The sequence below is a fragment of the Felis catus genome, chromosome B3, assembly GCF_018350175.1.
Source record: "Felis catus isolate Fca126 chromosome B3, F.catus_Fca126_mat1.0, whole genome shotgun sequence".
NCBI classification, from domain to species: Eukaryota; Metazoa; Chordata; class Mammalia; order Carnivora; family Felidae; genus Felis; species Felis catus.
In genome coordinates this window covers 80,273,357-80,289,736 of record NC_058373.1, presented here as the reverse complement: position 1 = coordinate 80,289,736, position 16,380 = coordinate 80,273,357, and the positions used below count along the sequence as shown (strand labels likewise).

The 16,380-nt window shown below is 35.5% G+C and overlaps 1 protein-coding gene across 4 annotated transcripts in view; it reads right to left on the bottom strand.

Annotated features, from left to right (window-relative positions):
- G2E3 (G2/M-phase specific E3 ubiquitin protein ligase) overlaps positions 1-16,380 on the bottom strand; it is a 69,091-nt gene that overhangs the window by 41,508 nt on the left and 11,203 nt on the right. For 2 of the 4 annotated variants that reach the window (XM_006932797.5, XM_003987528.6), the window contains exon 2: positions 4,393-4,433. In XM_006932797.5, the coding sequence (XP_006932859.1) occupies positions 4,393-4,425 (33 nt within the window). In that variant the 5' untranslated portion in view covers positions 4,426-4,433. Of the gene's footprint in view, positions 1-4,392; positions 4,434-11,154; positions 11,510-16,380 lie in introns of those variants that run through there. The other 2 variants (XM_019832887.3, XM_019832888.3) reach the window with 2 other exon arrangements.

Below are 16,380 nucleotides of genomic sequence, written 5' to 3'. Positions count from 1 at the left end.
CAATATGAAAAAACAAAGACCCCATGGGGCGCCTGGGTGGTGCAGTCGGTTAAGCGTCCGACTTCAGCCAGGTCACGATCTCGCGGTCCGTGAGTTCGAGCCCCGCGTCAGGCTCTGGGCTGATGGCTCAGAGCCTGGAGCCTGTTTCTGATTCCGTGTCTCCCTCTCTCTCTGCCCCTCCCCCGTTCATGCTCTGTCTCTCTCTGTCCCCCCAAAAAATAAACGTTGAAAAAAAAAGAATTTAAAAAAATTAAAAAAAAAAGAGAAAAAAGAGAAAAAAAAAAAGAAAAAAGAAAAAATAAAGACCCCCAAATCAATAATTTTAACCTTAAAGAACTAGAAAAATAAAAACATATTAAACCAAAAGCTGGCAGAAGGAAGAAAAAAATAAAGATTACAGCACAGATAAATAAAATAGAAAACAGAAAAACTAAAGAAAATAAAAACTAAAGTTGATTCTTTGAAAAGGTCAACAAAACTGACAAAACTTTAGTTAGACTGATATGGAAAAAAAAAAAAAAAAGAAAGGAAATTCAAAACTTAGGAAAAGCCACAGAAATCAAAACAGTGTTGTAGTGGCCTAAGGACAATGATATAGATCAATCGGGGAAAAAGAGTCTAGAAATAAACCTATACATGTTATCTGTGGTCAATTAATTTTGAACAAGGATGCCAAGATCATTCACTGAGGGAAAGAACAGTCTCTTCAACAGATGTTACTAGCACAACATGATAGCCACATGCAAGGTAATACAACTGAACCCCTACCTGACACCACATACAAAAATTAAATCAAAACAGATCAAAGACCTAAATGTAAGCACCAAAACTAAACTCTGAGAAGAAAATATAGGGTAAATCTTTATAACCTTGGAGTGGCAGTGGTTTCTTAGGAATCACATGATACCAAAAGCAAAAGTAAAAAAGAAAAAATAGATAAATTGGACTTCACCTAAGTTTTAAACTTTTGTGCATCAAAGAACACTCAAGAGAGTGGAAAGACCATCTACAGAATAGGAGAATATATTTGGAAACATATACCTGCTGAGGGTCTAGTGTCCAGAATGCATCACAAGAAATTCTTATAACTCAACAACAAAAATACAACCAATTTAAAAATGGAGCAAATGATTTGAATAAACATTTTCCAAAGGAGATATATAGCCAGTAAGCACATTAAAAGATGTTTAATATCATCTGTCATCAGGGAAATGCAAATCAAAGCCACAATGAGATACAACTTCACATCTACTAGGATGGCTACAACCAAAATGTCCAAAAATAACAAATGTTGGCAAGGATCTGGAAAAATAGGAACCCTCACACGCTGCTGGTGGAAATGTAAAATGGTACAGCGACTTAGGAAAAATAATATTTTTTGTTGCTTAAAATTTTAAACATAGTTACTATATGACACAACAATTCCACTCCTGGGTATATATGCCAAAGAACTGAAAATGGATGTTCAAACTAAATACTTGAATACTAAGATTTATAGCAGCACTATTCTCAAGAGCTAAAAAAGGAAAACAAACCAAATGTGCATCAATGAATGGATGAATGAATAAATTAATACATTATATCCGTACCACAGAATATTATTCAGCTATAAAAAGGAATGATGCTCTAATACATACTACAACCTGGAGGAGCCTAGAAACATCATGCTAAATAAAAGAAGCCAAGCACAAGAGGTCACATACTATATGACCCCATTAATATAATAGATTACATTATCCAGAATAGGTAAATCCACAGACAGCCCAAAAAGCAGATTGGTGGTTTCCAGGGGCTAAAGAGAGGGAAATGAAAAGTAACTGCCTAACAGGTACAGTCTCCTTTGGGGATGATGAAAATGTTCTGGAACTAGATAGTGGTGATGGTTGTACAACACTGTGAATGTACTAAATGCCACCAAACTGTATACTTTAAAATAGTTACGTGTACTTTGTGTTATATGTATTTTACCATAACAATAATAATTTCATAAAGGCAAACTGTAGAGTCAAGGAGATCTGAGTTAAATTTCAGCACCACACTCCTGCTGTGTAATCTTGGACAAGTCACATAAACACTTTATGGCTCTGTTTCTTCATCTTAAAAATGAGGACAAGAGTACTTACCTCAAACTATGCCTTAATAAGGATTAAATGAGATGGTATACCGTAATATAATTAAAAGGGTGTGGCAGCTAGATAGAGCTGAATAAACATTAGTATTATAATTATCAAACTTTTCTACCTTATATTTACTTGTAAAGAAAATTTCTAATAACATACTAATATAACTATGAGAAAATCTTACCAGATGAAGAGAAAAGACTCTGAGAATCTCAAGGTAGCTGACCAATATAAGATGAAAGGAACTTGAATCTCTTAAGTGATTGCATGGAGCAGAAACCCCCTATCTGCTCCAATTCCCCTAACCAATTCACACTGGACTGTAACTTAACCAAATAATAAACTTTTGTTGTGTTAAACCACTAAGACTTCAGCATTTACCTATTACAGCAGCCAGTCTCATTTACCTTTAGTTAATACATGTAATCAAGAATGGATGTTATGCATTGAAACGGTACAACATCTGGGGCGCCTGGGTGGCTCAGTCGGTTAAGTATCTTCAGATAAAGTCATAATCTCACGGTTTGTGAGTTTAAGCCCCGTATCGGGCTCTATACTAATAGCACAGAGCCTAGAGCCTGCTTCGGATTCTGTGACTCCCTCTCTCTCTGCCCCTCCCCTACTAACACTGTCTCTCTCTCTCTCTCTCTCTCTCTCTCTCCCTCAAAAATAAACATTAAAAAAAAAGAAAAGAAAAAGAAATGGTACTACATTTAACAGTGTACTCACAAAATAGATTCCAGGACTGGAAAAAAAACATCATGAGCTAATATTTAATATTATGAAATATCCCCCCCTATATCTGCCCTCCGTCACTAAAGGTTAGCCATAACTGAAAGCCCTTTCCGCAATCTTTCAAAATATGTCAACTCCCCTTCTGTCCCCATACAGAGTAACTGACCACATCAACTCCAGCAAATTGCCATTTGTTTACAGGACATCTTACACCAGCAGCTCTCATCTGCTCTCATCTTAAATTCTATTCATCCCCGTGCCTGTAATTTTAGCTGTAACTATGCATGCAGCTATCAAGAGGAAGAGAAATACAAGGAATTAGCTAAGACTACAGAATGGGAGTCCTCATGATGAGCACTGGATAGAGCTGCATATGCTATGATGCCATGAACCTGCAGCTTTCCATTTGTCCTCCTTCCTACCTTCACCCAGTAGATGGAAACACTGGATGTAGAACACACTAGTTTTCAGGCATCCATTTTTATATGTAGATTGTTTTTGTTTGTATTTGTACTTTGTTGTCTTTTACTTTTAATATTTAAAATGCAGTAACAGTGTTCTTTCTGACTTCACTATATTAAGATCACCTTATAACTAGAGCAAATGATACTAGCTGTATTAAAATAATGAAATAAACACATTCAGATAAGTAAAAAACTGAGTCAATCTTAGGAAAAATATTAAGTAATAACAGTAAAGGCAGTATTTGCAGTTAACAAATAATACATGAAGGTAGTCCATGAATTACGAAGTTTCTGAACAATTAACATAGTTGGTAGAAGTCTGTAGGTAAAAGCAGAAAAGCAAAGTACAGGGAGGAGTAAGAGCACAAATTTCTTTATCAACCATGAAGGTGGAGTTAACAGACACTCTTTATTAGTGATGGTCAAGACAGAGTTTTAAGTACAATACTTTTAATTTGAGAGAACATCAAAAATTAAATCTTACAAAGGGTAAATGAGTGGAGTAATGGCAGAAGAGCATAACTTAAATTTCTCATTTTCCATGGTAGCAAATCAATATATTAGTTTAAACTAACAAATGAAGAACAAGTAAAAGCAAAGGTATGCATCTACTTGAGACTGTTACGAGCACCTACAGATAAGTCTTCCTTTTCATATTAGGTTTTGTGTATTGTTTAAAATGGTCTTACCCGCATTTTTCCTTTTCTAAGAAAAAGTCATACAAAAAAGATGAAAAAAAATTGTGTTTATTAAATAATGCTGTTTTATTCAGATAAAACGCATACCTGATAAATACATATAGAGAATATGAATAAAATTTGACAAACTGTTATCTTACAGTGGATTTTTCTTGAAATGAATACACACGATATTATTATTTTAGTATATGGATGTATGAACAAAGCATGGACCAAGGAACTCATTCCTATTTTGAGTCAGCACTCTACAAAGTTTTAATATAATAAAAAGGCGAGAGTAGAATATCTTAATATTATATTTGTTTATATTATATATAAACAATATTATATATTTCAAATAATTATATCTGAAAATGTTTTAAATATTTTACTTACCAAGATTCTGTGAAGCACCGGGTTTATTTTCATTCATTTTACTAGGAAAAATAAGCACATACTATAAGCCATCTTAATTTTTAAAGTTTCAAATTACCCACTTTAATAAAATTTAGTCACTCCATGATTACAAATAAGTTGCATAATCATTTCTTTCTCTAGAATTTAATTTCCTTACCTTTCATACATCTAAACCCAATAGTTTTAACAAGTATGGCAAAGTTTGGGAACATTATTAAAGTTGGAGGAAATGTTTTTTTAGTTGTCAAAAACATTAAGATGACTACTGGCTTTTGGTGGAAAGAGGTGAGGATTGCAGGATATCCTGTAATGTACCAAAAAGACCTACATAACAGTACAGACTTTCAAATTTCCAGCTGGAGCTCTGAACAGGTAAAAAACAAAAAAGAAAAAACAAAAAGCAAAAAACTAAAAAAACCCCAAAACTATTATAATTACATTAACCTAGAACTGAAGCCTATTTGACACATAAATACAGTCTTTTTTTCCTTGCTATTTTAGAATAAAATGAATTATTTCAAAACTAGAACTCCTATTAAATCAAGAAAACTTATATTTTATTTTTGTTTATAACTTTACCAAGAATTTGTTCATTGTGTAGGGAAAAAAAAGTCACACCATCAATAGCAATGCCATTCACATTTAAGTAGCCTACAAACCTTTATCAGACTACATTTGTGACTTGCATTTGCAGGGATTCTATACAGAGCTTTAAGCATCTGACTGCCATATCATTTCTAGTACAACATTCAACCACGTACATACTGAAAGACACTGTTCTGCCTCTGTGTCCTCACTCCTTACTAGTTAACAAAGTTACTTATATTCATTACTGAAATATACCTTCTCTAACTTTTCTCTAGTTCCAAAAGATCAAACAGAGGAAGGACATTATCTTTTTTTTTTTTTTTAACGTTTATTCATTTTTTTTTTTTTGAGAAATGGAGAGAGACAGAACATGAGTGGGGAGGGGCAGACAGAGAGAGAGGGAGACACAGAATCTGAAGCAGGCTCCAGGCTCCGAGCTGTCAGCACAGAGCCTGACACAGGGCATGAACCCATAAACTGAGATCATGACCTGAGTTGAAGTTGGATGCTTAACTGACTGAGCCACCCAGGCGCCCCTGAGGAAGGACATTATCTTAACATCAAAATTTCACTTTACCAAAAATATATAAATAGCCTACTTAAAATGTTATGAGATTCAAGTAGATAATGTATGTGTAAGCTCTTGGAATTTAAGTAGAAAAGAATTAACTTAAAATGCTAGTCAGTAAATGTAATCTCATTTTACCATTTTCTTTTTTTTTTTTTTTTTAATTTTTTTTTTCAACGTTTATTTTTTTTGGGACAGAGAGAGACAGAGCATGAACGGGGGAGGGGCAGAGAGAGAGGGAGACACAGAATCAGAAACAGGCTCCAGGCTCCGAGCCATCAGCCCAGAGCCTGACGCGGGGCTCGAACTCACGGACCGCGAGATTGTGACCTGGCTGAAGTCGGACGCTTAACCGACCGCGCCACCCAGGCGCCCCTCATTTTACCATTTTCAAACCAATGCTCACAGAGGTTAAATAGTTGTCCAAGGTCACAGAGCTCGTAAGTGGGAACAGACTAACCCATAACTGAGTGACTATGCCACTTCACATGAAAATAATAAAAGGACACAATAAATAACAGAATATTAAATATCAAAGGAAGGACAAAAATACCCACAAAGATGGCTATCAAATTCCATCAATGCTTTTTTACAATTTAGAACTTAGATTTCATACTGATTTTAAGAACTGATTTCTTACATAAAAAGTCACTTTTGTGTTTTTATAAAAAGTCATAGGCCAAATCTTTTGCATTATTTTGTCTTCAAGCCTTCATTATTTCCTGGTTCTTCCTTACAAAACCATCTGTGCTATCAATATTGGTATTTCTTAAAAGAATCTATAAAACAAAAGAGCCCCACATTGAGCAAGCTTTGCCAATTAAGTAGGTCCAGCCTACCTTTCCCATCTCCTCTCCACACCATTAATGCAATGTTAAAGGAGTATTTTAGTGTTTTTTAGGCTTTTTCTTTTTTAGAGGCACAGATCTATCATACTCTATATGCATATGACAATACTTCTTTTTTAATTATTTTTTTAATGTTTATTTATTTTTGACAAAGAGAAAGACAGAGCACGAGCAAGGGAGGGGCAGAAAGAGATCCAAAGCAGGCTCCAGATTCTGAGCTGTCAGCACTTAGCCAGATACGGGGCTTGAACTCATGAGCCGTGAGATCATGACCTAAGCCAAAGTCGGACGCTTAACTGACTGAACCACCCAGGCACCCCAACCCTTCTTTTTATTGTTTAGAACATGGGGTAGGGATAGAAAGAGAGGGGGAGAGAGAAGCCCAAGAAGGCTCCCAGCTGGCAGCATAGAGCCCGATGCAGGTCTCAATCCCATGAACTGTGAGATCATGACCTGAGCAGAAACCAAGAGTCAGACGCTTAACTGACTGAGCCACCCAGGTGTCCCAATGCTTTTGATGTTTATACATGTTCATGCAATGACTGCAGACTGCCCCAGTGGCCAAAACTGAAAGAGGACCATAACCTAATTTTAAAACATGTTAAAAGGTGCATGGGGGTAGGGGTAGGGGTTCATCTTAAAACTAATGAAATACAATAGGAAGATAAAATGCCTCTTTTATTAGGACTTCTTTATAATTCAACCTCTGATGATGAATTCTGCTTATCATAAATCCATTCATACATAAGAATCTATTGCAGAAAAGTCCATAAACACATAACAGTTCAGTTAGAATAAACATAAAAATTTTAATTTATAAATGATGTTTAGTCAGTATCCAGCACCACAGGTTTACATTTGAGAGTCACTCTCTACAGTTTATAATTCCTTACCCTCTACCCTCTGTGGGTAAACTGAATCTATTTTTTACTTTTAGATTTATTGTAATTCAGAATAATGACTGAGGTCCACAATACAGACACCTATAATAAAGATATTTTAAATTCTCTCAATGACCTTAATGCAAATATTAATCACATATTACTCTGTATTATGTTTATTTCAATTTTTTTTTTAATTCTTCAGCTATACTGGCAAATGCCCTGAGGGTAAAATTCCCACATCATTCAGCACAGTGCTAATAAATATCTGAACGCAATTGATACATATTTGATACTGATATGATGGGCAAGGTTCTAGACTAAGCTTTCTAAGTGGCTACATCTTCTCCTCCTTTTCCATTTCCTACTACAAAGACCCAGAGCATCTCTTGATGGACAGTGTGATGGAAGTTCTACCTAGATCTTTATAACACACTTAAAGATAACTATGTTACCTTTAAAAAAAAAAAAAAGGTATCTGAACTTTTTGGTTAATTACTAGTCTCAGAACTCTGCACTAAACAAGAACTTTCTCACACTTACAAATAAATATAAGAATTAAAAGTGAACATCAGTATCACAAGACATAAAAAAGTATCATAGAAGTATGTACAGAACCATGCTGAAAAGCCTCCAACAGTCATTGGCTATAAACTGATCTTGAGAAAGATCTCCTGGAATTCCTGGGTAGCTCAGTCTGTTAAGCATCCAGCTCTGATTTTGGCTCAGGTCATGATCTGTGTTGGGCTCTGTGCTGGGCATGGACCTTGGTTAAGATTCTATCTCTCCCTCTTCCTTTGCCCCTCCCCTGCTCACACATGTGGTATGCACTCTCCTCAATCTCCCAAAATAAATAAACATTTTTTAAAATGCTATCAGGGTGGCTAGGTAGCCACCCAGACCACTAGGGTGGCTTAGTCAGTTAAGCATCTGACTTCAGCTCAGATCATGATCTCACAGTTCATGGGTTTGAGTCCCATTGCTGGGCTCTGTGCTGACAGCTGCTCAGAGCCTGGGGCCTGGTTCAGATTCTGTCTCTCCCTTTCTCTCTGCCCCTCCCCTGCTCACACTCTCTCTCTTTCTCAAAAATAAACATTAAAAAAAAATTTTTAATGCTACCAAAACATGTATAGTAAAGACTTTTCCCTACATATGCCAATATCTAATAAGCACTTTATGTAGTTTTTCAAAGTGTAGTAATATATACTATTCCATGGGTGCCAGGGTGGCTCAGTCGGCTGGGCATCCAACTTCAGCTCAGGTCATGATTTTGTAACTCATGGGTTTGAGCCTGGCATCAGGCTCTCTGCTGTCAGCGTGGAGCCTGCTTCGGCTCCTGTCTCCCTCTTTCTCTTACCTTCCCCAGCTTGTGCTTTCTGTCTCAAAAATGAGTAAGAAGATAAAAAAAATTTAATATACACACACTATTCCATATAGACCTATAGAACAAAACTAAAAAGCCCAGAAATAGATATTTTTCCAGTCATTCAATTTTCAACAAAGGTAACAAAGCAATCAATGGCGAAAAGTCTTTTCAAAAAATGGTGCTGGAAAAACTAAATATCCATATGGCAAATAAATGAACAAATGAAAGTTGATCCATACTTCGCACCACAGAAATATTAATTTCAAGTAGATCATAGAACTAACTTTACAAGATACAACCAAAAAATTTTAACAAAAAAAGTAGTAATTATGGAGTGCTTGGTGGCTCAGTTGGTTAAGCATCTGACTCTTGATCTTGGCTCAGGTCATGATCTCATGGTTCATAAGTTCGAGCCCCACATCAGGCTCTGTGCTGACAGTGCGAAGCCTGCTTGGGATTCTCTCCACCCCCTCTCTCTCTGCCCTCCCCTGCTCTCTTTCCCTGTCTCTTAAAATAAATAACGTTTAAAAAAAGAAACGTTTAAAAAAAGAAACAAATTATGCTTCATCAAAATTAAAAGCTTTCACTCATCAAAAGATACAATTAAGAAAGTAAATATGCATACCACAGACGAGGAGGAAGTATTTGTAAAAGTTGTGTCTGACAAAGACTTACACCTAGAATACACAAAGAACTACAACTCAACAAATATAAAGAAAATAATCCAATTTGAAAAAATGGGCAAAAGACATAAATGGACACTTCCTGAAGGAAGATATATGAATAGTCAATAAACATGAAAAGATGTTCAACACCATTTGTAATTAGGTTAAAAAAGATTAAAAACAGGGTGCCTGGCTGGCTCAGTCTGTAGAGCATGCAACTCTTGATCTCAGGGTTGTAAGTTAGAGCCCCACATTGGGTATAGATACTACCTAAAAACAAAATCTTAAAAAAAATTTAAAACCACTATGACAGACCACTTCATACCCATAATAATGGCTAAGATTAGAAAGACTATCAACACCAAACACTGGAAAGGATATAAATCAACTCAGAAATTCACATAAATTGTTGGTGGAAATGTACAAAGGAACTTTTCATTCTGAAAAGTTTTTGCACTTTCTTAAACATATACCCAGACACTAGCCTTTGATGCAGGAATTTCACATCTATTTATCTATCCAAGAGAAATAAAAACATATAGACAGAAACCTTATGCATGAATGTTCATAGCAGCCTTCTTCCTGCTCCAAAGCTGGAAACCCACCTGTCCATTACTAAGAAAATGGATAAACAAATTGCAGTTTGTTGATGAAATGCAATACTACATAGCAATAAAAAGGTAAGAAGTGTTGCAAGATGCAACAAAACAGATGAACCTTACAGATATTATGCTGAGTGAAAGAAACTACATACCATTCATACCTACATTATTCCATTCATATGAGGCTCTGAGACTGACAAAATTAATCCACCATGAAAAATATCAGAACAGTGCTTGTCTCTCAGACAGAGAAATGACTAGAAAAGGACATAAGGAAACTTTCGCAAAGAGGATCAAAGTAAATAACTGATACAGAGAAAAAAATCTCAATTGCCAACAAAGGTACCAAACACAACTTTCCTCCTTTCTCTTAATTTTGTAGTTTTCAAGGAAACAACACCATAAGTCCACTGTGCAGTCCAGATCTGATGCTGACTCCTTTACATACAGCTTGGCTGTGGCTTTGCTTTAACACTATCAGAACACTACTTCATTTAAATGTCACCTAGATGCCACTCTTCTTCAAAATCCTTTAATAAATCTGTTTTACCCTACAGTGAGAAGTCAATGGTTCCTCTGATCTTCAATCTCTCTCACTACAATGAGTTAATAAACCTAACTGTATCCCACTACAGTTTTATGCCTGGAGGTTTTAGGCTGATTTTTAGGTTTTAGGAGAAAAATTAACAAGGCAAATGTCACAAAACAAACAACTGCTGAATCTGAAAAAAGGCTGTTTTTCAGGAATTCTGTATATATTCCTGTAACTTTTCTACAAGTTTAAAATTATATCAAAATTAAAAGCTATCCCCGAATTGGATGTTGTAAAGACAGCACTTATTTCATACTTTTGACCAGTTGACATTAGCCTTCTTTCTAATCCCCAGTACCTGAAACTAAAATTTTTGCTGATTCCTGACTGATGACTGCTTTATTTCAAACAGTCTCCAAAACAAAACTTCGGGGGGGGGGGGGGGAGGACTATTCACATATTTTGATTTTATCATTTGTTTTCCTTCCAGTGCATGAACTTTGAGACTTCCTAAATGGGAGGAGGAAAACAATGATACGTAAGTATGTCTCAATAACAGCCCAAGTCTTAACAAACTTAGTCTTCAAAATAATATCAAACAATTCTCTCCTTCCTTGAGACATCAACAATTTAATGAAGAGTTCCAAGAAACCACTCTCAAGAAGTATTCTGAGTCTCTTCCACTGCTTACCTCTACTTGGTCAGTCAGGGATATTCACATTTTGATACTCCTCCCTTCAAAAGTTACAGCCTGATTTCCCTCCCTTTCCTTTACTGTGGCCATACTTAGTAACTTGCTTCTACCAAGACGCCTGGAAGAAATGGCAATGTATGACTATTAGGTCATATTAGGTCATATTATGACTACTAGGTCATAAAAGGCATTGTGACTCACCCCTTACTCTCTATCATGGATCACCTGTGCTGGAGGAAGCTAGCTGCCAAGTCATAAGGACTTGAAGATGCTCCTTACAAAAGGCCCACTTGGCAAGGAAATAAGGCATTTATCCACAGCCATGCTGAGTGAGCCATTTTAGAAGCAAATTCTCCAGGGGCGCCTGGGTGGCTCAGTTGGTTAAGCATCCGACTTCGGCTCAGGTCATGATCTCGCCTGTGGTTCATGAGTTCGAGCCCCGTGTCAGTCTCTGTGCTGAAGGCTCAGAGCCTGGAGCCTGCTTCGGATTCTGTGACTACCTCTCTCTCTGCCCCTCTCCTGCTCATGGTCTGTCTCTGTCTCTCAATAATAAATAAAGGTTTAAAAAAAAAAATTAAAAAAAAAAAAAAAAAGAAGCAAATTCTCCAGCCTCAATTAAGTCTTCATATGACTGAAGACTAGCTAACGATCTGAGAGCAACGTCACAGGAAACCCTAAGTTAGAACCACACAGCTAAGCTGCTCTCAAATTTCTGACCCACAGAAACTGTCAGATAAGGTTTGCTGTCCTAAGTCACCATGTTTTGGGGTGATTTATTGTATAGTAATAGGTAATTAATAGAATAAAGTAAGCCAAATTCCCTCTTAATTCCAGGTGGATAGCTATTCTAAAAGTTTTTTGGTAAGATTTTTAGGATTTTCAAAATAGAAGATCGTGTCATCTTGCAAACAGGCAATTTTACTTTTTCCTTTCCAATTTGGATGTCTTTTATTTCTTTCCCTTGCCTAACTGCTTGGGCTAGGAATTCCAGCTATGTTACATAGGAATGGTGATAATGGGCACCTTTGTTTTATTCCTGATCCCAGAGGAAAAGCTCTCAACTTTTCACCACAGAGTATGGTGTTAGCTGTGGGCTTGTTATGTTTGGGCTTTTATGTTGAGGTATGTTCCTTCTGTACCCAATTTGTTGGGAATTTTTATCGTAAAAGGATGCTGAATTTTCTTAAATGCTTTTTCTACATCTATTGGTATGACCATTTGATGTTTACTTCTCATTCTATTAATTTGATGTGTCACACTGATTGATTTTCATAGATAGAACCATCTTTGTATCTGGGAATGTATTCCACTTGATCATGATGTATAATCATTTTTTTAAATTAATGTACAGTTGACATACAGTATTGCATTAGTTTCACATGTACAGCATAGTGATTCAACATTCACATTACAAAATGCTCATCACAATAAGTCTAGTTAGCATCTCTCACCATACAAAGTTGTTACAATATTAAGTATATTCCCTATGCTGTACTTCTCATCCCTTGACTTATTTATTTGACAGTTCTAAGTTTGTATCCCAATCCTCTTCACCTATTTTGCCCATTCCCTCCCACACCCCTTCTGCTCTAGCTACCATCAGCTTGTTCTTTGTATTTATGAGTCTGTTTCTGGTTTTTTAGTTTTATTTATTTGTTTTGTTTTTTGGAATTCTACACATAAGTGAAATCATATGGTATTTGTCTTTCTCAGTCTAACTTAGTTCACTTAGCATGATACCCTCTATATCCATCCATGTTGTCACAAATAGCAAGATTTCATTATTTTTTATGGTTAAGCATTCCAATGTGTATATAAACACACAATATCTTCTCTACCTATTGATTTGTAGAGAGAAAGTTAGGTTGCTTTCACATCTTTTAAATAATGCAATAAACAGAGATGCAGATATCTTTTTGAATCACGTGTTTTCATTTTCTTCGGATAAGTATCCGGATGTGGAATTACTAAATCATGTGGTATTATGATCCTTTTAATGTGCTACTGACTTTGGTTTGATAGTATCTTTCGGAGAATTTTTTCATCTACACTCATCAGGAATATTGACCTGTAGTTCTTTTCTTGTAGTGTCCTGATCTGGCTTTGGTGTCAGGGTAATGTTGGCCTTATAAAACAAGCTTGGGAGTTGAACACATACTTTAGAAGAAATATAAGGCCAACAAACACATCAAAGAAGAAAAGCTGGAAAAAAACACAAAAATGTGGAGATTAAGCAACACATCTTAAACAAGCAAAAGACAGGAAATCACAAGGGAATTAGAAAAGATATAAACGAAAACAAAATACACTAAAACCTAAAGCATATAGCAAAAAGTAATCAGTGGAAAATTTACAACTATAAATACAGACATTAAAAATTTAAAGACCTCAAAATAGTATCATAACTTTATACCTGAAGGGCCTAGAAAAGAACAGCAAACTGAAATGGAAGATAAAAGGAAGTAATTCAAAAAGATTAAATATAAAAAATAGAAAAACAGAATAAAATTACAAGTTGCTTCTTCATAACAAACCTTTAGTCAGACTTACCAAGGTGTGGGGGGAAAGACTCAAATTACTAAAATCAGAAACAAAAAGGAGACATGCCACAGATCTTACAGAAATAAAAAGGATTATGTGAACTGTATGCCAACCATTTAGATAATTAGGTTAAACAAATTATATAATCTTACAAATCAGACTCAAGCACAAATAGAAAATTTCACAGACCTATATCAAGAGATTGAAATCAGTAACTAAGACTCTTCCAACAAAGTCCAAGCCTATAACTTCACTGGTGAATTCTATCAAATATTTAAAGAAAATCTGGCAAAGTTTCTCAAAACCATCCAAAAAAAAAAAAAGAGGGAACACTCTCTAATTCAATCTATGAAGCCAGGATTACCTTGATACCAATGCTAAACACATTACTACTCAACAAAAAGCTAGCACACTGAATCCTTGTTAAGAGAATTATATACCACGACAAAGTGGGATTTATCCCAGTAATGCAAGGGTAGTTCAACATAGGGAAAATTAATGTAATACACCACATTAACAAAATAAGAGAAAAAGGTCACATGATCATCTTGACTGATGTAGGAAAAGCATTGAACAAAACTCATTCATTTTTCATGATAAAAACTCTCATCAATCTAGGAATAGAAAACTTCCTCAGCATGAAAAGGCATCTGTGGAAAACCTACAGCCAATATCATATTCAATGGTGAAAGACTGAAAGCTTTTCACAAAGGATCTGGAGCAGAACGATGCCACTCTCACCACTTCTATTCAAAACTGTACTGGACATTCCAACCAGAATAATTTGGTAAGAAAAGAAATAAAAGGCATCCACATTAAAGCAAGAGGTAGCTCTATTTGCAGAAGACATAATCTTACATGCAGGTATCACAATGAATTCACAAAAAAACGTTATCTAATAAATTCTGCAATGTTGCAGGATGCAAATGAACATGTAAAAATCAGTTGTATTTCTATACAATAGCAAAGAACAATTCCTAAAGGAAATAAGAAATGAATTCCCTTTATAATAGCATCAAAAAGAACCAACTACTCAGAAATAAATGTAACCAATGAGTGCAAGCTCTGTGCACTAGAAGTCACTAAGCATTGCTAAAAGAAATTAAAGAGTCCAAATAGAGGACAAGACACTGTGTTCATGTTTGTAAGATTTAATATTGTTAACATGGCAATGCTCTCCAAAGCAATCTGTCTACAGTTTTGATGCGACCCCTATTAAAATCCGATATTCTTGTTTGTAGAAATGGAAAACCTGATCCTAATCATATGAATTGCAAGGGACCCTGAATAGTCAAAACCAAAAAAGAAAAGGTGAACGATTCATACTTTCCAATTTGGAAACTTACCACAAAGCTGTAGTAATTGAAACAGGGTAATACTGGCATAAGGATAAACATATAGATTAAATCGAAGAGTCCAGAAATAAAGTCACACATCTATGATCAATTAATTTTTAACAAGTGTGCCATGACTATTCAATAGGGAAAGAACAATCTGTTCAACAAATAATTCTGGAACAACTTGGTAGCCACATGCAAAGCAATGAAGTTGGCTCCCTAACTTGCACTATATACAAAAATTAATTCAGGGGTGCCTGGGTGGCTCAGTCAATTAAGCATCCAACCTCAGCTCGGGTCATGGTCTCACGGCTCCTGAGTTTGAGCCCTGCGTAGGGCTCTGTGCTGATGGCTCAGAGCCTGGAGCCTGCTTCGGATTCTGTGTCTCCCTTTGTCTCTGCCCCTTCTCTGCTCATTCTCTGTGTGTGTCTCTCTCTCAAAAAGAAATAAACATTAAAAAAAAATTAAAAACAAAAAAACAAAACTCAAAGTGGATAAAAGACTTAATACGAAAGAGCAAAAACTATAAAAATCTTAAAGGATAATTCATGACCTTGGATTTGGCAATGGTTTCTTACACAGGGCACCAAAACCACAAGCCAATAAAAAAAAAAGAAAAAGAAACAAAACAACAAAAATTAATTTGGACTACACAATTAAGAGAAAAAGACAATCTTCAAAATGGGGGAAAATATTTGGAAATCATATACCTGATAAAGAGCAAGTATCCAGAATATATAAGAAACTCTTAGAACTCAACAACAAAAGCAACAAAATTTAAAAACAGGCCAAGCAGTCTGAACGGACATTTCTCCAAAGAAAATATTTAAATGGTCAACAAGCACATGAACAGAAGCTCATCATTAGTTATTAGAATATTCAAATTAAAACAACAATGAGATACCACTTAATGTCCACTCAAATGATTACAATTAAAAAAACAAGAATACAGAGAAATTGGAAACTTCATATGGGGCTAATGGGAATGCAAACTGGAACAGCTACTGTGGAAAGAAGTTTGGCAGTTGCTCGACAAATCACATGTAGAACACCATATAACCCAGCAATTACACTAAGGACTTATCCAAAAGAATTGATAACATTTTCAAACAAAAACTTGTACTGGTTCGTGTACTTGAATATGTTCATAACAGTACTATTCACAATAGCTAAAAAATAGAAATGACTCATTTGTCCATTAAAATGATGTTATACAAAATGTGGTCCATCCATAGTATAGAATATTATTTAGCTCTAAAAAAGAAAGAAGCATTGATATATGCTACAACCTGGATGAACCTTAGAACCAAGCTAAGTGAAAGAGGCTAGACACAAAAGGTCACAT